Genomic DNA, 19662 nt, shown 5'->3' on the forward strand with positions numbered 1-19662 from the left:
TGTTTTCCTGTCACCTATGATCATTGATTTCCTCTTGTGACTCGTCGGTGGGGAGAATTGTTAATGGGAATTCCGAATTACTACATGTCGCCAAGCAATCCCACCAGCACAATTCCAGCCCACTTCCCTCCCCCCACCGGTCTGATGTAATGGTGCAGCTCATCCCCGAGGCGATTGCATCACCATACCCCACTGCCTGCATCCACGCGAGGATTCTTCTTTGACCTTCTACGGGATATAGAATTGAACATCGTGCGAATCGAGGTTTTGAATGACATTTCAGGGGTCTCGGGGCTATCCCCGTTTTTCTGGGGCGAAGGCAGGGTGGACGTAGCAGCTGGTCCGGTAACGCCTTTGCATCGTAGCGTCTTCGTCCTCCTCACAGTCCCTGGGCCCTTTGCAGCCGTCTCGACGTGTCTTTCTTTCGCGTGTGACAACTTGAACTTGAACGTATCTTGCCTTCCACTACTCGTGGCGGAGTAGATGTTGTCGGTAGCGCCCTTGCGTGCCCGATTGTAAATGGCAGCCGAATCCCGGGGAGGGATATTCACGGAGCTCGAACGCCTATACAGCCCCGGACGGTAGCTGAGGCGCCGCATAAGGGACTCCGTTCCAAGTAAGATGTCACCTTTCGCGGATACCATCCCGGGGTATGGTAAGATGTGCCGCGTGTAGACACAGCGGATATATCGCTCCAGTCGGATCCGGTCTTGTCTCTTAGCAATCAACGTCAACGTTGGCCACGCGTTGCACGCGTTAAACCGCTCGATCTCGCTATCGTTCGGTTTGGCCTCCTCCGTCTGGTTTGGACTGTGCGTTTTCTTGATGATCATATGTTGCATGTTAGGTTGGGACCAAGAGGGGTTCAGTGAGTTCATCGAAGGCCTGCGTGTCAAATGAGACGTCAAAGAGGGATCGCCATCCAACGCCTTGAGCTCCATCGACAGTAAAGATGTGTCACGTAGCTCTGACAGAGTGGACTTGGACACCTCGGCAAATCCTGAAGCGGCCTTGAGCATCTCGGTATTCCATCGCATTGCTTCCGTTGCGGACGAGGCGCTCAGCACCAGTTCATATCTGTTGCCTTGGTACTGGAACTCCAGCTTCCAAGAGTATAAGCATCCGTGGCAGCAGAGACCTATGCATCATTAGTGCCAACGTGAAGAACTCAGAAACAGGATAGCCACCTTTGCGATTCCTCAACACGTCGATCTTGATGTCGCAAACGTACAAGCACAGGAGGGGTTGGAGCTTGTGATAGCTGTCGTTTGGTTGGGCTAGAAAGAAGTGGCTTCCGAACAGGACGCAGACCATGAAGCTACCAGTGATAGTCGCTGCCGATTGGTACGTGACATGGAGGACGCCACATAGTACCATTGCACCAAGCTGTTTATAAACATTGTATACAACTCCCGAAGCAGGGAACTCCAACATAGCTTGGAGTAGGACTGTCTTGTGAAGAAGGTCCTTGTTGACTGGATTTCCGGGGATCTCGTTAATACGCCCTACTTGGGCGCGCACGGTCTCCAGAACCTGCCTGATCCCATCATGTGCAGAAGGGCTGTCTTGGATGTGGGTATGCCTGAGCAGTTCTTGGAGCAGCAGCGGGTATTTACAAAGACGCTGGATGGGCTGGTTCTGTTAGTCCCAGAAGAATCACCTAACATCAAGCCAGGCGAGGAAGCGTGAGCTGACCTTGATAAGGAGATCATTTATGGTCATCGACTTGTTTTCTAGACCCTGGATTTCGTTGGAAGCACCGCACTTCGACAGGGCTTCTATACCTTGGTCAAAGATCGGCCAGTTGGGGACCGTTCGCCGCAGCAGATACATATCCTGCTCTAGCTGCTGGTAGTTGTTACAGAACTCCTCGTAGGCAGCTAAAGAGAGCGACAACCTTCCAATCTCTTTCGCAACGGCCAGCGCTGCACTGGCTTCCGCTGCGAGCGCCCTAAAGCGCAAGTCCATGGATGTCTTGAACTTTCGCGTTCTCAGCGACTTATTATGGAATGCCTTAATACGGAGGTGACTCAGGTCAACTGTGCCACGGTGCGTATGTACTCGATTAGACATGGCTATGTCAAGGGTTCCGTTAGCAAGGCCGGACGGAGGTGCCACACCGCGTATCTGCGTGAGGAAGGTCTCATGTGTTTCACGAATGTCGAGTACATTGTGGTAAACCCCGGGTCGAGCCGAAAACAAGAACAGAACCTAGATTTCACGCGTCAGTCAAACCGGTAAGGCTGTATCAGAAATGGTATCCCTGCCTCCGCAAGAGCCTTGAGTCCAAACACGTAGTCTGCCTCGGTCGTGACAATTTCTCGAAGGACCTCACGCCTCTTGATGGCACGAACTTGCGCCTCCTCGTCGATTGAAAACCTAAAGGTTGGCCTTAGGCTGTCGATAGAGCCACGCTGGTCTGATCCTGCGCTATGATTACTCGTAGTCTGCGTCGTCGCTCGCGATCTCAGAAGGCTTTGGCTAGCAACACTCATCGTAGCCGTGTGGACTGTCCCTAGATTCGATGAAGTCCCCGATGAGCTCTCCCACTGCGGTTCCGGAAGCCTGGTATAGCAAGCTAAATCGAACTCCGTGTCGCGTTTTCTGTCTTCTAGAATCTCGGGCCATCCATCCACGTAGCGGGAGGGCTGGTCGGAGCGATAGCGCTTCTTGGATCGAAAACCATCCACCCATCGCCTGAAGGGAAAGAAACCCGCCACTCGGTCGGTTGATTCCCGTGTCTCATTTGATTCCAGTGGGATCACCAGTGACCCGTATTTCTCCAAGTGGAAATCATCCGCCACACTCGTATCCTTGTCCTCCATGATGACGGACGAACTTGAAGACATGCTGGACATGATGGAGTTGAATCGATATGACTATTGAGCTTTTGAAATCAAGATCATGAATTGATGGAATAAAAGTTTCAAGTTAAGAATTCCCAGATAGGTCATGTTGTTTGTTCCAGAAGAGATCAAAGAGGAAAGAGCCCTGGAAGGCACGACCCAAGAATCAGGCCTTAGGCGTTCAACAGACCACAGATGTACCTCCACGTTTCCAGGGGCATTATGCATGATGTCTGACTCCATCGTGGTGATCTTGGGCTTTGCCCGATGTATCTATTCCCCTCAGTACAAGAATAGATTCCATGAGGAATTCGGCTTCATTGTAGAGGGCATTGCCAGTTCACTATGTCCTACCGAATCCTTTGACTAGATCGTGAAACGTGCAATTACCCATCATAGAATGAAAGACCAGCGCAGAGGTCTATGAAACAAATCATCGAATAAGAGGAGAAAGACTGGACAGTAGATGTATAGGACATCAAATCCGAAGACGATGTTGACCGGGCGTGCCAAGAACGTGCCTTAACTAGTTCCCCCCCAGATTCCTTTCCCTGACAACTCCGTCCCCACCACCTCTCCCGATAACGAGCTCTCTATCTTTCAACAATCTCAGCGACCGAACCCATCCCCCTTCTTCGACCATGACCGATTCTTCTTGAGATGGGAATTCTCATGGACGACAATATACATGCTCCTACTGTGACCTCCGGTCCGTCGACGGACGGAGGTCCTCCGCGCGACCTCGCCAAGCTCACCATCGTCGAGTTGATGCAAGAAAAGCAACGCATCGAAGATGAACTCTCTGCGCTTAGTAGCGTGCTCAGCTCTGTGAGCGATACGCTTGGTTTTACATTTGTACGGTAGATGCTAACGAATGCCTTTTCAGCATGGCGTCACCATGAATTCGACCCTAACCACGTTCGATGGATTTCCTCGGGACGATATCGATGTCGCGCAGGGTAAGACGACAGTACCTAGGTGTTCCCCGACACCAGAGCTAATTATATACAGTTCGGTCTACGCGCGTACAAATCATCCGACTCCGGAACGACCATAAAGACGTCATGCGGTTCATCGACTCAGCCATCCAGGAACATTTCGCCAACACCCGTCGCACGCAAGATACATCTACAGCAAATGGGATATCAGGGTCGGGGAGTGACTTGGGCGGCAATACCACCCCCGCTGGGTCGGCTGGGCCACCGTTTGCGCGGGTGAATAGCGTGGTCTCTGCAAGTCCTGCAGATCAAGCTGGCTTGAAGGCGGGAGACACCATTCGCAGCTTCGGAAGCGTGAACTGGTTAAACCATGAGCGTCTCACGAAGGTGGCCCAGACTGTGCAACAAAACGAAGGAGTAAGCTTTTCGTGGTCCCTGGGATGCGGGCAACCATTATTATGCCGAATCATTAACTGACTCTCCCAGCGCCCTCTCATCGTTAGCGTCTCTCGCAAATCCGACTCCGACCCAAGCTGCATCAGCGAACTTCAATTAGAGCTTGTGCCGCGTCAAAATTGGGGTGGTCGTGGTCTACTGGGCTGTCATCTGGTTCCACTGTGATGTCCATCAAGGACTCATTGGTTTTATAGTTGCTTTATGGCTGTCTCTAGAAATCGAGAAGGAACGGGATATGGGTTACAGACTGGTTGGGTCGTTGGATTCTCGGAAGGCATCAAAGGGCGTTACGTTAGGTTGGGCTGAATTCATCATTGTCATCCAATTCTCTTCCAGGGCCTGACTACCGAGGTAGTCTCTGTCAAAGTTAGCCGAGTAGATACGGTGCATTGTACCAGTAAGACCGTACACACAGGTATACAACAGATGACGTGAAGCTGTCCGCGGGGCAGCCTGCCTGAGGCACACTCCACGTGACCCGGGCGAGTCGAAAATTCACACCTTCTTCACCTCCTCTTTCCCTCCTGCTTTCCTCTCCATTCTGTGATCCTCCCCCTCCCCCCCACTTTCATCGCCTCTACTTCGGTCGCGTTCGTTGCCGACTTTTTTTTTCTTCTTGACTTGTTCGGGTCGATTCTGTTTTTATCTTTCTTCCTTCCACCCCCTCCTTTTCACCTCACATATCCATCACCATGGCTGAAGCCCCACCTACCTTTAAGCTCGTCCTGGTCGGCGACGGTGGTACCGGAAAGGCAAGTAAAATACTTTAATAAAGAAAAATATATATACAAGGAAGGGAGAAAGAAAGCATTCAGATGATGTGGATTCTTTCTCATCGTCGTGGCCTTTTTTTGTCCTCGATTGTTTTGCTCCCTTGGCTTCCCCGCCGTCAACAAAAAAATTTACCTCCAGCCACTCGAAGAGACATGAACACAACAGTTTGGCTAACCTCTGTTCAATACAGACCACCTTCGTCAAGCGCCACTTGACTGGTGAGTTCGAGAAGAAGTACATCGCCACTCTCGGTGTCGAGGTTCACCCTCTGAACTTCACCACCGTATGCACCGCCCCACCCCCGGCTGGAATCGTTCCATCGCCTCGCCTTGATTGTATCGACTAACCTCTCTGCCAGAACCTGGGTGCCATCCAGTTCGATGTGTGGGATACCGCTGGTCAGGAGAAGTTCGGTGGTCTGCGCGATGGCTACTACATCAACGGCCAGTGCGGTATCATCATGTTCGATGTGACCTCCCGTATCACCTACAAGAACGTCCCCAACTGGCACCGTTAGTCGTCATCTCCCCATAGGACTATCCAACCCATCGCTGATCCCCCAATCTAGGTGACCTCGTCCGTGTCTGCGAGAACATCCCCATCGTCCTCACCGGTAACAAGGTCGATGTCAAGGAGCGCAAGGTGAAGGCCAAGACCATCACTTTCCACCGCAAGAAGAACCTGCAGTACTACGACATCTCCGCCAAGTCCAACTACAACTTCGAGAAGCCCTTCCTGTGGCTCGCTCGCAAGCTCGTCGGCAACCCTCAGCTGGTAGGTTCCTTTGGCTCCGTGTGACCCGAGCTCCTGCTAATTTGGCGATTCCAGGAATTCGTTGCCGCCCCCGCCCTTGCTCCTCCCGAGGTGCAGGTCGACGAGAACGTCCTCAGACAGCACCAGGCCGAGATGGAGGAGGCCGCCCAGATGCCTCTGCCCGACGAAGAGGACCCGGATTTGTAAATTCGTGCGTGACGAAGTTTTGGGGGGAGACCGGATGTCAGCCCTCGTGGCATCGCGCCCACACCCCATCTCGCATGGCCATGGCGTGACGTCCAGAGCATGACTGCCATCCTTTCCGGGGAATTCCACTGGGTCTGGTTCGTTATGTCAAGTCTCGGATTACGATACAACGATAGCGGTTGGCGGAATGGGAAACGTCCATGAAGGTCGGGCACGATTGATATGCATTTTGTTTTCCTTTTTTTTTTTTAAATATCACAACAACACCTAGTAGTCTAGACTCCCTTTTTGTCCTCTTTACCCCTACTACAAAGTTTCAACTTTTTTTTTTCTCAACTGTTTTATCTGTGGTCTGAAAACTAGAGCACCAAAAGCACTACACTATCAATATATATGCCTTGTAGGCCAGCCTATGTTCTTTCACCTCTCGAAATCTCTTCCAGCATAAAGGAACAAAGAAAAGGAAAGACACATACTATATACCTATTCACACGCATAATTCCTACACTACTGGCATACATCCATCAATTATCCATTGATCCACCACCCAATCATCCAATCGCAGCCACCATGGATATAACATGTGTATATTGAAATAGGGCAACCGAATTAACCACAGGGCTCATACCTAAGGTTGTATAGGTGTATCCTCAAGACCAAGTAATAATTAAAACTCTTATCACATGTTTTTATCTAGCTTTGAATATCACAGGTACGCATATCCATACAAGTACTCATACACACATATACTCTCTTTCTCTCTCTCCCTTAAAACACATGTCAATGATTACTGTCTCGGTTATCGTCATCTGGTGTAGTATGTTTGTCAGTCTCCTACTTTATGCCTGAACATATCATCAGGCAAGCGTACAAGAAATCGCTGCGGGACAGGAATTGACGGATTGCTGATCCTTAGGTTGCACCATCCATGTCTTCTTTGATACTGTAGAGGGGCGCCGTTTCTGCTCTTTTTGTGATAAAGCCGGTTTTACTGGGTTTTGATCATAGCATTTACTCAGCTATTTCTGTTTGCATTCTCTCTCAAGGAAGAAAAGAATAGCCCGTGATACGGGGCTAAGAGGATCAAATGGGTAATTTCCTTGATCAAAGGATCTCGATTCTACTTGGGGCGTGTCACTATTTTTATAACACGTGTGATTTATGAGAGTTGATAGATAGATAAACAGAAAGAAAAGAAAAAGGAAGATAAGTAGGATCTGTCCGTTCAATTTCATAACAATCTACCCCCACTTGTATTTCTAATTCGCTTTGTGAAAAAGTAAAATCTGAAATCTGAACCTGAACAGGTTAAACGATAGAATAGACTAGAGAGACGAGGAACAAACAAACAGACGGGGACACCATTGGTATAAACGGGGTATGGTAACTAGGGAATAAGAGAGGCATGGATGGGGTATCTTGAAAAGGTTGCAGCAAAGACCATTTCCGGGGTTGGTAGCGAACGCCGTTGCAAAAAAAACAAAGTAAGAAGGTAAAAGCAGGCGAAGGATAGAGTCATTAGTGAACGCCCTACAAGATCAAAGTTAGCTGATATCCAAAACGAGGTAAAAGGGGGGGTAGGTGCGCATACAAATAAATAAGCAAGCTCACGCGTCCCCAACCTCGAAACATTCTTCGAAGCGTTCTCATCTAGCGCACCCTCAATCAGCTCACGCTTCTTATCCTGCAGCTCCAGAATGCGGTCTTCGACGGTATTTTCCACCAGGATGCGGTGGATCTGGACCTTCCGCTGCTGGCCGATGCGGTGCGCGCGGTCGATAGCCTGTTCCTCGATGTAAGGGTTCCAGAACGGGTCGAAGATGATGACCTGAGACGCGGCGATGAGGTTCAAACCTGCGTTGCCGGCTTTCAGGGATACCAGCATCACGCGGCAGTCGGGGTTATCCGTGAACTCGAGCACGGCGGTGTTCCGGTCTGCCGGCTTCATGCTGCCGTCATAGCGCTTGTAGCCCCACCCGCGCCGCATGATGGGCACTTCGAGGAAGTCCAGCAGGGAGGTGAACTGGCTGAAGATGATGGTTTTTTCCCCGGCTTCGCCCGCGTGGATAGACTCGAGGATTTCGAGAGTCTTGTCGATCTTGGCGCTGGGGACCCAGGTCTTTTCGAGGCGGCGGAGGTACTTGCGTTTGGATTTTTGGTTCTTGGAGGCTTCTTTTTTGAGCTCGGCGATGGTTTTCTTTTGCGTTTTTGTGGGCGCTTTGCCTTTGCGCTTGCTTTGGGTTGTGCTGGTGCTGCTGCCTGCTTTGCCGTCGTCGTCGACGATGAAGCGGGATAGGCTGCCGTCGTCATCATTGTCGTCGCTGTCGTCGTCGCTGGGGTCGTCGTCTGCTGCTTGGGCGGGTTCCGGCTGTTCTGCTTCGTCGGGTCCCTCGTTGTAGTGGACCTTGCGGAATGAGACGTGGTCGGTGTTCTTCTTGGGGTCGATACTCCTGCGGCAGTTGGGACACCTGGCTTCCACCGAACCGTCGTGCCCCTGACTCACTGCCCGCGCCGGGTCGCAGAGGCGGGAGAAGCATTCGGCACAGGTGCTGTGGCCGCAGGGGAAGAAGATGAGCGGGTTGTCCACCGCGTCCATACAGCACGGACACTCCAGGTCGTCGTTATCCTTCAATCGAATGACCACGTCGCTGCCGAATGCTTTAGCGTTCGCGATGAGGTCCACCTCGTCGGTGTTCGCATTGACCTGGACGCTGAAGTCGCTGATCAGGTGCGGATGGCAGCAGGCCTGGCGGAGGCGTAGGAGCAAAACGAGGATGTTGGAGTAGTTCCGGCCCACGGTGCCGGCGGCGAGGTATTTGTTGAACTGCAGCTGGGTTTTGGTCTCGAGAGACCGGTACAGTTCTAGTTCGTCTTCGCTGAATACGGCGTGGATCTTTTCGGATACCCGCGGCGGCAGTTGCAGGATAGGCTTGCCATCGATCTTAGACTCCTTTGTCCGCCGCAGGAGCACTGCCTTGAGCAATACTTGTAGCTGTCTCATTGCCTTGTCACGCGCATCGTTGCTGCCGCTCTTCAAGGGGCGGGTGAAGTCCTAACAACCGGTTAGCTCTGTATTCAACAAAAAAAAAAAAAAAAAGACGGGGCATCTGTGAACTCACCTTAGTAAATCTCTCTAAACTGTTATACGGGCGAATGCGTAAGAATTTCAACAAAGAGTGCAGTTCCTCGACATTATTCATCATCGGAGTCCCAGTCATGCACCAGCGGTAAGTAGAATTCACCCTGCAGCAAGCAAGGGCAGCCTTGGTGTGTCGATTCTTGATGCACTGCGCCTCATCGATGATGATACGATGCCACTTACTGCTCGGACCAAGGCACGGCATCGACTTCAACATGTCTTTGGCCTGGGCTTCTCCAGTAGTCCCCGACGCGTGCAGCTCATCGTATTTCTCCCGACGCCTCAACTCCGAAGACAAGGTCCCGAAGGTGGTCAGGATCACGTCGTAGTGCTTCAGGTCCCGGAACGCCATGGTGCGCCGCTCTCCGTGCAGGACGTAGGATTTCAGCTGGTGCTTCCCCGGCCGGAGGGTTCTTTCAATCTCACGCTTCCACTGCTGGAGCAGCGCGACGGGCGCAACGATGAGAGTCGGTTTTCGGTCTAGGTCGGTCGACGGCCGAGACACCATGAGGGCGATGGCCTGGATCGTCTTCCCGAGACCCATGTCGTCGGCTAGGACTCCGCCCTTCTGCTCGTTCTCCTCCATGGTCTTCATCCACGCCAGGCCCAGCTTCTGGTGCTCCAGCAGGTTCAGCTTGAGCGCCTCGGGGGTGCCTTCGCGGTTCTTCAAGTCGATATCCGAATCCGGTCGGATGGTTTCCAGCAATTGCTTGATCTCCTCGTTGACTTTTTTGGGATCGACGCCATCCTCGAACTTTTCCCAGAAATAGCTTGGCACCTCGTATTCACTGGACAAGTCATACGGGGCTACTTTGGAATTCGGGAACAATTTGTTTAAATCGGCCATGGCGGACCTGCCAGCATCCTCGAGCATCTGCTTCCCTTGGTTGAGCCTCGCCATGGTACTGTGCAAGACGTGGGGACCAAACATGGGAGTCGAGCCTCTCATATCCCCCGGTCCCGGCCCCGACCCCGGCCCCGGCCTGGATGGACCCCCCAGCGACGCGTAGGGATTGGGAAGACTGGGAAGACTGGAAAAGTTCCGAAAGCTATTCATCCAGGTATTATGATACGGCGCATGGGAGGGCTGGCCCGGGAGAGGCGGCAGGGTCGGGCGGTCGGTCATCCGAGGCATCTGCGAAGGCGCATGCCTCCGGAAATCACCCGCCGTGATCTCCGCAATATCACTATCGTCACTGTCGGCCAGGTAGATAGGCGCCGGACGCTGAGAGCTCGACGGGCCCATCGAGTGCAAGGCGGACGGCTCCACGTGCCGAGGTGGCGGGTTCGGTAGGGTCGGGTTCGGGTAGGGACGATAGGGATACGGATGTCGATCCATCGTACTGACGGGGTTGGTCTGTTGGGGCCGACTGGGTAGCGGCGAGTCGGAATAGTGGGAGGGAGTACTCTGGCTTGACGATGGCGGCTCCCAATAACCTTGCTCAAACTTGCGGGCGAGTTCTTCGTCCTGCCGTTCTTGCTCCTTGCGCCTCTGAATGTCCCGTTCCAGTTCTTTCTGCGCCTCTTCCAGTGCCTGTAGATCGCTGCCGCTCAGGTTCAGCAGCTGCATGAGAGAATCATCGGCCTGGGATTCTGCGGACGCCTCTCTCTCGAAGCTCGGGTCCGGCAGATCGCGGGAGTCCGGTCGCGGGGAGGGTCTGCTCAGTAAAGTTCGCTTGGGAGGCGGTCGTTCGAGGTCATCGGTGTCGTCGGACGCATCGGTCTCGGGGGTATGGGGGCGCTTGTGGGCGGACGACGAGCCCAACGAGTGTAACACGGTCGTGGTTCCCTGGCCCGGTGGCCCTGGCCGCGGCGGCGGTGACATGGCGAAACGGCCGTGCGGGGGACTAACAACCATTCGATGACCATTATCAGCGCTTCCATCCAGTTGCGATCGCGACAACTCCGATTCCCCGGAGGGCTGATGAAACGGCGGGGACGGGGGGCGGCTTTCTGAAGGTTGGGGTTCGCCGCGGAGCTCCGCCAGACGAGCCTCGAGGTTCCGAATGGTATTCACGATATCTTGTCGATCCTCGACGGCATCGGGGCGCTCCTCGTCTAAGCTCTGCAGGATGACATGGTTGAGTTCGATGTCGTCCAGAATATCGTCAATGGACGGGGAGGTGGGAGACGCCATCTGTTCGCGCTAGAGTCGGGTCCAGCTTATCGCCTCAGGCCCGACGGCCGTTGCAGAGCGTAGCGATCGATTTCGGCGGGAATGATACAGCGAATGGTATAGTCGATAGTCGGTAAGTAGCCGAGCAGGTAGACAGAAGACAGAAGGTGTGGCCTCACGAGGGGCGAAATGGAAGGTGTTCAAGCGCTATCGGGGGATGATGAAGATACACGTCGAGGCGGCTGAAATCCGTGAGATCGGAAGATCGTTTCTTGGCGGGAAATTGATTGTCTGCAGTCAATCAAAGAATAGAACATGAAAGAAGGAGAAATTACTCCGTAGTAGGAGAGTCAAAGGATATCTGGAGAGTGGATTGACCAGATCTATTATTATGGTGGCAATTCTGATTTTATTTGATTTTTATTCGATTTTTTATCCCCTCCAAGGTCAGGAACCTGAGGCAAACAGGCATTCCTGTCAGAACCAAGAATAACAGGGACAATCCACAATTTTTGCTTGGGCTTTGGTTCAACCAGTTGTTGTACCGGTTTATTCTATATATTCTAAAGTACTTGATTGTAGTATTATCTATATGTATGGGTCTGGTGGATTGTTGATTTATATTGGTTTCCATATACGTAGATATATATATCTATATCTATGGATACTATGACCACTTAATATAATATGGTTACCTCTTTATTTTTATTTTTCATCTTCTTATATCATTCACTAATTAATTATTCAATGGTATTCTACTACTATAATCCCCCGTCACCTACATGTACAAGCAGATCTAGATCATATTCAACATGATAATCTGTTGGGACATCCTTCAATCGTCAGTCAATAGCCGGGTTACGAGGTACCTGAAGTGGAGTCATGTTATGCATGTGGCAGATTCTGGCACTTTCTGATCTAAGTTGGAGTGGATATCATCATACCCAGACATCTGAATGAAATCATACTTAATACTGACAAGGCAGTCGTTGCGAGTGTGGACACAGACAGACAAGACAAGAAATCCCCGAGGATCCGCAGCCTCGGTCCAACCAGTCCGACCGCCTCCAAACTTCACATGCCCCGATTTCCCCGGGAAAAAGCTTCGATTGAAATATAAACTCTTCCTCCCCAGTTCATCCTTTTCTCTCCCCCTTTCTCTTCTCCAGGTTTTGATCATTCAATACATCCACAACCCATATACACTTCTTCACCATGTCTCTCAAGAACGGTATGCTCCCTCCCCTCCCCCTCCCCTTGTCCCCGTCCCCGTCCCTGGTCCACTTCGGTCCCCTAACAATCCTGACCTAGATGCCTTCCCCTCGTCCGCCGCGTTCGACGTGATCAACGCTACCCTCAAGGCCGACGACGCCGAGCGCAAGGATGCCGTCGAAAAGGCCAAGGCCATCGTCAGCTTCAACATCAAGAACGCCAGCGGCAAGGAGGACAGCTGGTACCTCGACCTGAAGGAGGTCGGTGAGGTTGGCAAGGGTGCTGCCCCGGCTGGCAAGAAGGCTGATGGTGTGTATACCTTATTCAAGAAAAAGAACAAAATCAAGAGGATTACCGAATGCTAACGTTGTGTAGTCACCCTCTCCCTTTCCGATGCCGACTTCGCTTCTCTCGTCGCCGGCAAGGCCAACGCCCAGCGTCTGTTCATGGGCGGCAAGCTCAAGATCAAGGGTAACATCATGAAGGCGACCAAGATGGAGCCCGTCCTCAAGAAGGCCCAGGGCAAGGCCAAGCTCTAGATACCCTGTATTTAATGTATTTCAATCTTTCTCTTGATGGGTCAATTTGTAAATCCACGCAGAAGGTCAATGTACAATTAGGAGCTATCTGATCTACAGCTCTGTAGCATAGTACCCCAGTAGTGGATATATTCTATCCATGTCTGATCCGACGTCATTCAGACTCATCCAGACTGATGTTGATACACTAAATGGGTTGTGTAATGCTTGCCATAGAAACAAGCGTAATCCCCTTACCCGTATGGTCACTTATGCCCCACTACCACCGGCAGCCTCGCCGCATGACACGTACAGACGGCGTATGCACGATACCTCGTCCAAGCCACCATCAAACCATACCAAAGACAACGAGATTATCATGTCTTTTATCAATCTGTCTTCATGAACAGACCTTTATATATCTGTCACTTCTGCTACTCTGTATAATACTTTGCATCTCTGGCTGTTCTCCTTAGAATGCCAGTGCCAAGACCAGTGTCCTTGCATAGCATCACGTGACGGTATTTTTTTCCCTTTTTTCACCATTCGGTCGCGGCTGAACCAGCTTAACCAAGCTTCTTTTTTTTTTAACCTTTTATTTTTGGAGTGATTCCCATCTAATCACCACTTCCTCCACTGAACACTCTGCACCCCACAAACCCCCAGTGCTGGTTCTCGCTTATCACTCGATCGCGCTCATCCCTTTGGCTCCGCCTTCTTGAGTCGCCTGTCACTCTTCGTCGTCTGGTCACTGCGCGCTCCTTGCGACCTATCACCACTCCCTCATCCAGCGCGTCTGCTGTCCAGTCCATCCCTCCTGTGATTCCAAGTCACAGCCGGTCGCATTACCTGAACGCTGGATAGCATCTCAGTCCTATCTAGCCATCCAAGAAGATCGCGTCGTCGCGTTGTGGCCGACCCGCGCACACATCTCCCCTCCCGCCCCCGAACGAAATCGCCGGCCGTTGGCACAACAACGGGTATATACCATCAAGTAAAGGACCCACGAGCGCATACTCGACCTGCAGGGGATCCTCAACGGTTGTAGCGCTGGTGCTTTGGATGAGAGACCGCTGTTTGAGCGCGTCCAGATCGAGGTCCTCGAAGGGGGGAACTCTAGCCGACACTCGTGCCTGCTAGGGTGACAGACTCGTTGGTGTGCCCATCTCCGTGGAGTATGTCCAAGAGAGGTGCTCAGGGCCCGCAGGGTTCGAAGGAGTCCAACCTGTTTGAATTCAATATGTCGGGTACTCCGGATGAGAAGCCGCAGCGGGCTACCGCTGCTCAGCTGGCAAACAGAAAGTGAGTGAATCTATCCCCAGTGATTCCATTTCCAGTGATACACCTCAGTTACATCCCCCGTGATCCCCGTTCTTCATCTTCCTCTGCCCTTTTGGGTAACTCTTCTGCCACCGGAGTTCTGTTGTTATCCTTCAGTCACTGCGACAGAGTTTTTCTCGTTGTCGTCGCCGTCGTCCTGGACTGCCTATAAATACCCCCTCTTCCTCCCTCTCCCATCTTCCCATCTCTCCCTCTCTCCATCTCTCCATCTCTCCATCTCTCCCAGCTCTCCATCTCCCAGCTCTCCAGCTCTCCATCTCCCAGCTCTCCCAAGCTCCACCTCTTTCAGTCTTCATCCTACACTCATCCTCTCCATCTTACACTCACCTCTTGTTCTCCAACGTCCATCACTAACACACCCGAAGAATCAAAGACCCAAGGAAACGAAGAACAACCACTGCTCCCACAAACGCTCCCGCCCCCTCCTTCGGTAGTCCCTTCAACTCTTCAGACTCCAACCCCGTTTCCTCCCCTGGGGCGGGTACTCAAGCCATGTCGAACGGTTTCTCCTTCGGTCAGTCTCAGAGCTTTCCCGGAGCCGGATCGAATCCACCTCCGCCGACTCAAAACGGATCCTCTCCATTCTCCTTCGGAGCTGGCTCAGGTTCCTCATCCTTCAATTTCTCCACCACGGGCGGTCCACCCACGGGGGGAAACCCGTTTGCTACAATGAATACCGCCAACTCGACCGGTCCTAGCCAACCGCCCACCGGTGGTGGGTTCTCTTTCACAGGCAATACTTTTAGCACCCCGTCAAGCAATGTGCAACCACCCTCTCAGCAAGCCCCGCCTGCCGGTGGGATCTTTGGCTCGGGCCCGCAGCAGAATAATGCCTCCGCTGGATTGTTCAACTTTGGTGCGAATGGCCCGGCCGCGAGCAAGCCCGCATCCTCGGCTCCCGCTTCCACGGGTAGCATTTTCGGTCAAAGCACCACGTCCACCAGCGCCCCTCCCTTTGGTCAGCAACCCTTGGCCAAATCGCCGCCATTTGGGAACTCCGCCGTATTCGGCAACGACTCGATGCAGACCTCCCCCGACGCCAAGACCAATGGCCTCGCAGCGAAACCATCCATCTTCAGCGGAGGCGCTTCGACCGGGTTTGGTGCCTCCACCGACCTGGCCGGTTCGGGCTCTGTCTTTGGTGGCTCGCCGGCTAAACCCGCCCAGACCCCGTCCAAGCCCGTGGAGACCAAACCGGCTGGGACTCCTACCCCCTCCCTCTTCGGAGCGACCACACCAGGCACCACGGCCGTGGGCACGTCTTCCACCCCCGCTCCGGCTACCACTGGCGCAACCCCATTTCAATTCGGTAGCCCTGCGCCGGCCAGTCCCGCTGCGACCCCCTTTCAATCCACGAATCTCTTCGCAGGGGCACCAAAGGCTCCCGAGCAAAAGAAAGAGGACAAGCCCAGCGAGCCGCCGGCCAAGAACCTGTTCCAGTTTGCGCCGTCCACCAGTGGCCCCTCCACCACCAGCCCGTCCTTGTTCTCCAAGAGCGAGACGGCAGCGACTCCCGCGGCGCCGGCCAGCGGATTGTTCCAGCCCCCTTCGTCAGGAAGCCTGTTTGCTCCCAAGCCCGCCGTCTCGGCCGAGCAGGACCAGTCGAAACCCGCAGAAGCCAAACCCTTCGGTAACCTGTTCGCGCCCAAGCCCGCCACGCCCAGCCAACCCGCGACGGAGCAGCAACCTCCGTCTTCGGGCAATCCATTCGGCAACCTGTTCGCCCCTAAGCCCAGCGACGGGGAAAAGCCAGCCACCACCCCAGCTCCGTTGTTCTCCGCACCGGCGCCCAGTGCGTCCCCGCTGAAGCCTGCGACTCCTTTCGGTCAGCCGTCTAGTCCGTTTGGCCAATCTCAGGCACCGACTGCTGCTACTCCGTCGGAACCCAAGACCCAAGCGCCCGCCCAACCTGCTTCCACCTCGCAGACCAATGGGACCAAGGTCTTTGTCCCGCTCTCCACGGATTCAAGCGAGAAGGGTGCTGCAGCCTTGAAAGAGAAGCTGGGACCGTCTCGACTCCCCGATGCACTGACACCTCAGACGGCAGAAGAAGTTGAACTACTGCATCGTGTCCGCTTGTTGAACAAATGCTTCCAACTTGAGGTCGCCAAGTTGAACCCCGCCGAACACGACTTCCTCAATGTCGTGGAGTTCTACGTGCGTGTGCGTGAGACGTTCGGCGCGCCGACCGGATCTGTGACCACCAAGCGCAAGACCCGAGATGATGAAAGCGAGCCGGTCGATGGTCAGGATTTGAAGAAGATCAAGGCCTCTTTTGGTGGGTTTCAACCAGCTGCCGCCTCGAGCAAAGAAAACTCACCCGCAGCCACCCCTGCTTCCGCGGACACGACCACCCCGGCCAAACCTTCTGAAACAACCCCGCCTACGCCGGCCGGGGGAAAGAGGAAATCATCGGACGATTCCGAGGACACTCAAGGATCGCCACCAAAGAAAGTCAATGGCGAGTCCAGCACGGCAAACATCTTTGCGCAGTCCTTTTCCAAATCAAAGTCGTCTGATTCTCCGAGCGAGCCTGCCCAGCCGGAACCTTCCCCATCTACGCAACCGTCGACTCCGCAGACTCCCAAGTTCAGCTTCTCCACGACGCCTGCAGCGTCGCCCTCCAAGCCACTGTTCCCTACTCCCGCGGCCGCCAGCCAACCCGCAACGGGCAACTCGCTGTTTTCCGCGTCCGCGTCTGTCTCAAAGCCCACATTTGGTACTCCCGCGGCGAGTAGCTCCCCAGCGCCAGCACCTAATCCGTTTACTCTGAAGCCGTCGAACGGCGAGAGTGCAGCGGGTGCCCCTGGATCTGCCCCTGCGATCCCCAAGTTTGGCTCTGGTGGAGTTGACTTCTTCGCCCAGTTCAAGTCACAGGCTGACAAGAACGCGGAGAAGGAGAAACAGAAACGGAAGGACGAAGATTTCGATTCCGACGAGGATGACGAAGCCGAGTGGGAGCGCAAGGATGCCGAGCAGCAACGCAAGAAGCGTGAGGAAGCCGAGGCTCGCGCCGCGAAGCGTCCCAAATTCGTCCCCGGGAAGGGTTTCGTCTTTGAAGACGACAACACTGACGTCGCCACAAAGCCCGCGGAAGAGACGTCCTCTGGCCCTTCGGTATTCGAGACCAAGACCGCCGCCGCCCCGGCCAAAGCCAGCAATATCTTTGGTCATCTCTCTGCCACTCCATCGGAGATCGAAGAGCCCGATAACGATGGGGATGTCACGGAGGAAGCCTCCATCGATGGCGACGAGAATGGCACCACCTCGAAGGATTCCCTCTTTGTCTCGGCTAGCGAGCGAAGCAGTCGGGATGTCAGCGAAGCCGGCTCCAAGGGGGTATCAGGCAGTGGTGCCGAGTTCTCTGCCAACGACAGCAGTGACGACGGTGATCTTTCCAAGGCGCTCAAAAAGTCGAAACCGGCTGCCGCGCAGAAAAGCGAGCAACCAGGCAACCGCAGCTTGATGGGCCGTGTCCAAGAGAGCGGCACCCCCAAGAGCCAGGGCGAAGAGGAAAAGAAGAATCCGTTTGCGAACTTGTTTGCCGCCCCGAAGCCTCCATCCTCCACCGGCACGCCTGCATCATCCACCCCCAACCCATTTGCCCCGGTCAGCAAGCCGGCGTCTGAGCAGAGTGACGCTTCTGCGCCCAAGCCTGCTACTCCCAGTCTTTTTGGTGCCCCGGCACCCGCTGGGGGACTTTTCGGGTCTTCTGCTCCTAGCTCTGGCGGCTCCACCCCGTCTATCTTCGCTGCAGGCCAAAGTCCTTCGAAGCCAGCTGGTGACAACACGTGGAAGATGAACTCGCCCATCAAGTTCGCGAGTGACTCAACGCCCAAGCCTGACTCTGGGTCAGAAACGCCCGCGAGTAACGGGTCGAAGCCCTTCTCTACTCTCTTTGGAGCCCCCGCGGCCGAGCCTTCACCAGGAAACGGCAACTCGCAGCCACAATCTGGCTTCTCGTTCGGCAACCCCTCGCCCTCATCATCCTTCCTGGCCCCCTCCAGCATCAACTCCGCCGCCGCAAGCCGGTCCACAACCCCCGGTGCATCAGACACAGGCGCCGACTCGTCCGGCGATACCGAAGGAGCGGAGTCTCTCCCGCAAGTCGACTTCTCCAAGGGAGGCGCCGGCGAAGAGAACGAAGACGCCCTGATGGCGACGCGCGCGCGCGCCATGAAGCTCACCCCCGGCACCGGGTGGGAAAGCCAAGGCGTGGGCTTCCTTCGTGTCCTGAAAGACCGCACCACATCCCGCTGCCGTGTCCTCCTTCGCGCCGATCCCAGCGGCAACATCGTCCTGAACACCTCGCTGAAGAAGGAGATCAAGTACTCCGTTAAGGGCAACAGCGTGTATTTCATCGTGCCTCAGGCTAGCGGTACCCTCGAACAGTGGGCTCTCCGCGTGAAGACCGAGGAAGCTCCCAAGTTGGGCTCCGTTTTGGAGGAGAATAAGTGTTAATTCAGACTTGCATGAATGGGAGGGCAGGGGGATTGAAGTTTTTTGTTCTTGAAATGTTTTTTTATTTTACCCTATCCTATTCTATTGCTTTGGTTTGGTTTGCTCCCATCCCCTGCCTCTTGAGACCCGTTCTTGTCTCCCTTTCACTCCATCTGAGACCCCGTCTTGCTCGCCCATCTCCCCCATCCGAAACCCGTCTTGTTTCCACCCCTCTACTATCTCCAACCTAAACTTTCCTCCTTCCGATCTCATCACTAACCAACTCAATCCTCATGACCGTCGCAGAGACCATGGAACCCTACAAGACACGCGAGGTCCCAGGATCTTCCAACTGGGCTCGACGCGGTCGTATGGATTGTGGTTGGTTGGTTGGGGGGATTGGGAGGAGAGAAAGTGATGGCTGTAAATGGTACAACGGGGAGGGAACAAGGACGGGCTTCAGTTGGGATCATCGATTTTGTTTGATCTTTGTTACTGTTTTTGTTGTCATTGTTCTCGCCTTGCAGGATAGACCCGTCTATCCCCCCCCACCTTCTACCATACCACTACGCATGCAAAGCATACCAAACCACGCAAAGAGATCGATCAAATTCACCATGTTACCATATCATTGTCATTGTTTTCTCACTTTGCCATTTTCGTTTCCAATTTCCAGTTCCCGATTGTTCTGTTGTTTATCTCATTCTGGCCCGACTACAGAAAAAACAGGCGCGGCGCACTTTTAGCATAGCGGTATGGGTTTTTGTTCGCAATGGAATCTTTCACTTTACAAGAAATTTTTTTTCTACTCTTTTTTTTAAGATAGGATAGTTTGTGTATTTTATTTATTTGCCTCTTTTTTAATGGAGTACCTAGGTTCTTTCTTTTCTTTTGGAGTTCGAGTAAGTTCGCTAAAAAAATC

General features: G+C 53.6%; 7 protein-coding genes across 7 annotated transcripts; 5 read left to right on the top strand and 2 right to left on the bottom strand.

Annotated features, from left to right (window-relative positions):
* Positions 1-50: 50 nt before the first annotated feature.
* On the bottom strand, positions 51-3182 carry P168DRAFT_117663 (putative Rho guanyl nucleotide exchange factor). Its single transcript, XM_024832601.1, has 4 exons — positions 2268-3182; positions 1696-2211; positions 1188-1632; positions 51-1138 (listed from the first exon to the last, which is right to left on the bottom strand). Exons 1-4 carry the CDS (start codon positions 2856-2858, stop codon positions 180-182), a joined length of 2511 nt encoding a protein of 836 aa, XP_024695309.1. The 5' UTR covers positions 2859-3182; the 3' UTR covers positions 51-179.
* Positions 3183-3404: 222 nt separating this feature from the next.
* P168DRAFT_288628 (putative 26S proteasome non-ATPase regulatory subunit Nas2) lies at positions 3405-4566 on the top strand. Its single transcript, XM_024836833.1, has 4 exons — positions 3405-3674; positions 3733-3805; positions 3858-4201; positions 4271-4566. The coding sequence occupies exons 1-4, from the start codon at positions 3507-3509 to the stop codon at positions 4403-4405; spliced, it is 720 nt and encodes a 239-aa protein (XP_024695310.1). The 5' UTR covers positions 3405-3506; the 3' UTR covers positions 4406-4566.
* Positions 4567-4782: 216 nt separating this feature from the next.
* P168DRAFT_288630 (Ran family GTP-binding nuclear protein) lies at positions 4783-6304 on the top strand. Its single transcript, XM_024836834.1, has 5 exons — positions 4783-4992; positions 5205-5297; positions 5373-5526; positions 5583-5788; positions 5843-6304. The coding sequence occupies exons 1-5, from the start codon at positions 4933-4935 to the stop codon at positions 5972-5974; spliced, it is 645 nt and encodes a 214-aa protein (XP_024695311.1). The 5' UTR covers positions 4783-4932; the 3' UTR covers positions 5975-6304.
* An 875-nt stretch (positions 6305-7179) lies between these two features.
* P168DRAFT_288632 (uncharacterized protein) lies at positions 7180-11514 on the bottom strand. Its single transcript, XM_024836835.1, has 4 exons — positions 9925-11514; positions 9094-9861; positions 7566-9026; positions 7180-7504 (listed from the first exon to the last, which is right to left on the bottom strand). Exons 1-4 carry the CDS (start codon positions 11248-11250, stop codon positions 7493-7495), a joined length of 3567 nt encoding a protein of 1188 aa, XP_024695312.1. The 5' UTR covers positions 11251-11514; the 3' UTR covers positions 7180-7492.
* A 930-nt stretch (positions 11515-12444) lies between these two features.
* Positions 12445-12980, top strand: P168DRAFT_316703 (SCP2 sterol-binding domain-containing protein; the record flags this gene model as incomplete). The annotated part of the gene is made up of 3 exons (XM_024840041.1): positions 12445-12460; positions 12541-12750; positions 12817-12980. The coding sequence occupies 3 exons, from the start codon at positions 12445-12447 to the stop codon at positions 12978-12980; spliced, it is 390 nt and encodes a 129-aa protein (XP_024695313.1).
* A 1156-nt stretch (positions 12981-14136) lies between these two features.
* P168DRAFT_316704 (RanBP1 domain protein) lies at positions 14137-18761 on the top strand (the record flags this gene model as incomplete). Its single annotated transcript, XM_024840042.1, has 2 exons — positions 14137-14261; positions 14666-18761. The coding sequence occupies 2 exons, from the start codon at positions 14137-14139 to the stop codon at positions 18759-18761; spliced, it is 4221 nt and encodes a 1406-aa protein (XP_024695314.1).
* An 86-nt stretch (positions 18762-18847) lies between these two features.
* P168DRAFT_117767 (uncharacterized protein) lies at positions 18848-19618 on the top strand. The gene has a single exon (XM_024832602.1). It carries the CDS (start codon positions 19034-19036, stop codon positions 19484-19486), a length of 453 nt encoding a protein of 150 aa, XP_024695315.1. The 5' UTR covers positions 18848-19033; the 3' UTR covers positions 19487-19618.
* The last annotated feature ends 44 nt before the right edge of the window (positions 19619-19662 follow it).

This window comes from Aspergillus campestris (assembly GCF_002847485.1).
Source record: "Aspergillus campestris IBT 28561 chromosome Unknown P168scaffold_3, whole genome shotgun sequence".
In the NCBI taxonomy this organism is placed as follows: domain Eukaryota; kingdom Fungi; phylum Ascomycota; class Eurotiomycetes; order Eurotiales; family Aspergillaceae; genus Aspergillus; species Aspergillus campestris.

Bases quoted from the DNA above. Each gene is read 5' to 3' on its own strand.
- P168DRAFT_288628 (XM_024836833.1), top strand. From the start codon at position 3,507: ATGGGAATTCTCATGGACGACAATATACATGCTCCTACTGTGACCTCC. The intron at 3,675-3,732 runs GTGAGCGATACG...ATGCCTTTTCAG, and splicing joins TTAGTAGCGTGCTCAGCTCT to CATGGCGTCACCATGAATTC. The intron at 3,806-3,857 runs GTAAGACGACAG...AATTATATACAG, and splicing joins CGATATCGATGTCGCGCAGG to TTCGGTCTACGCGCGTACAA.
- P168DRAFT_288632 (XM_024836835.1), bottom strand. From the start codon at position 11,250: ATGGCGTCTCCCACCTCCCCGTCCATTGACGATATTCTGGACGACATC. The intron at 9,862-9,924 runs GTAGCCCCGTAT...GAAAAGTTCGAG, and splicing joins AATTGTTCCCGAATTCCAAA to GATGGCGTCGATCCCAAAAA. The intron at 9,027-9,093 runs GTGAGTTCACAG...ACCGGTTGTTAG, and splicing joins GTTTAGAGAGATTTACTAAG to GACTTCACCCGCCCCTTGAA.
- P168DRAFT_117663 (XM_024832601.1), bottom strand. From the start codon at position 2,858: ATGTCCAGCATGTCTTCAAGTTCGTCCGTCATCATGGAGGACAAGGAT. The intron at 1,633-1,695 runs GTCAGCTCACGC...TAACAGAACCAG, and splicing joins TAAATGATCTCCTTATCAAG to CCCATCCAGCGTCTTTGTAA. The intron at 1,139-1,187 runs GTGGCTATCCTG...AATGATGCATAG, and splicing joins CGTGTTGAGGAATCGCAAAG to GTCTCTGCTGCCACGGATGC.
- P168DRAFT_288630 (XM_024836834.1), top strand. From the start codon at position 4,933: ATGGCTGAAGCCCCACCTACCTTTAAGCTCGTCCTGGTCGGCGACGGT. The intron at 5,298-5,372 runs GTATGCACCGCC...CCTCTCTGCCAG, and splicing joins ACCCTCTGAACTTCACCACC to AACCTGGGTGCCATCCAGTT. The intron at 5,527-5,582 runs GTTAGTCGTCAT...CCCCCAATCTAG, and splicing joins GAACGTCCCCAACTGGCACC to GTGACCTCGTCCGTGTCTGC.
- P168DRAFT_117767 (XM_024832602.1), top strand. From the start codon at position 19,034: ATGACCGTCGCAGAGACCATGGAACCCTACAAGACACGCGAGGTCCCA.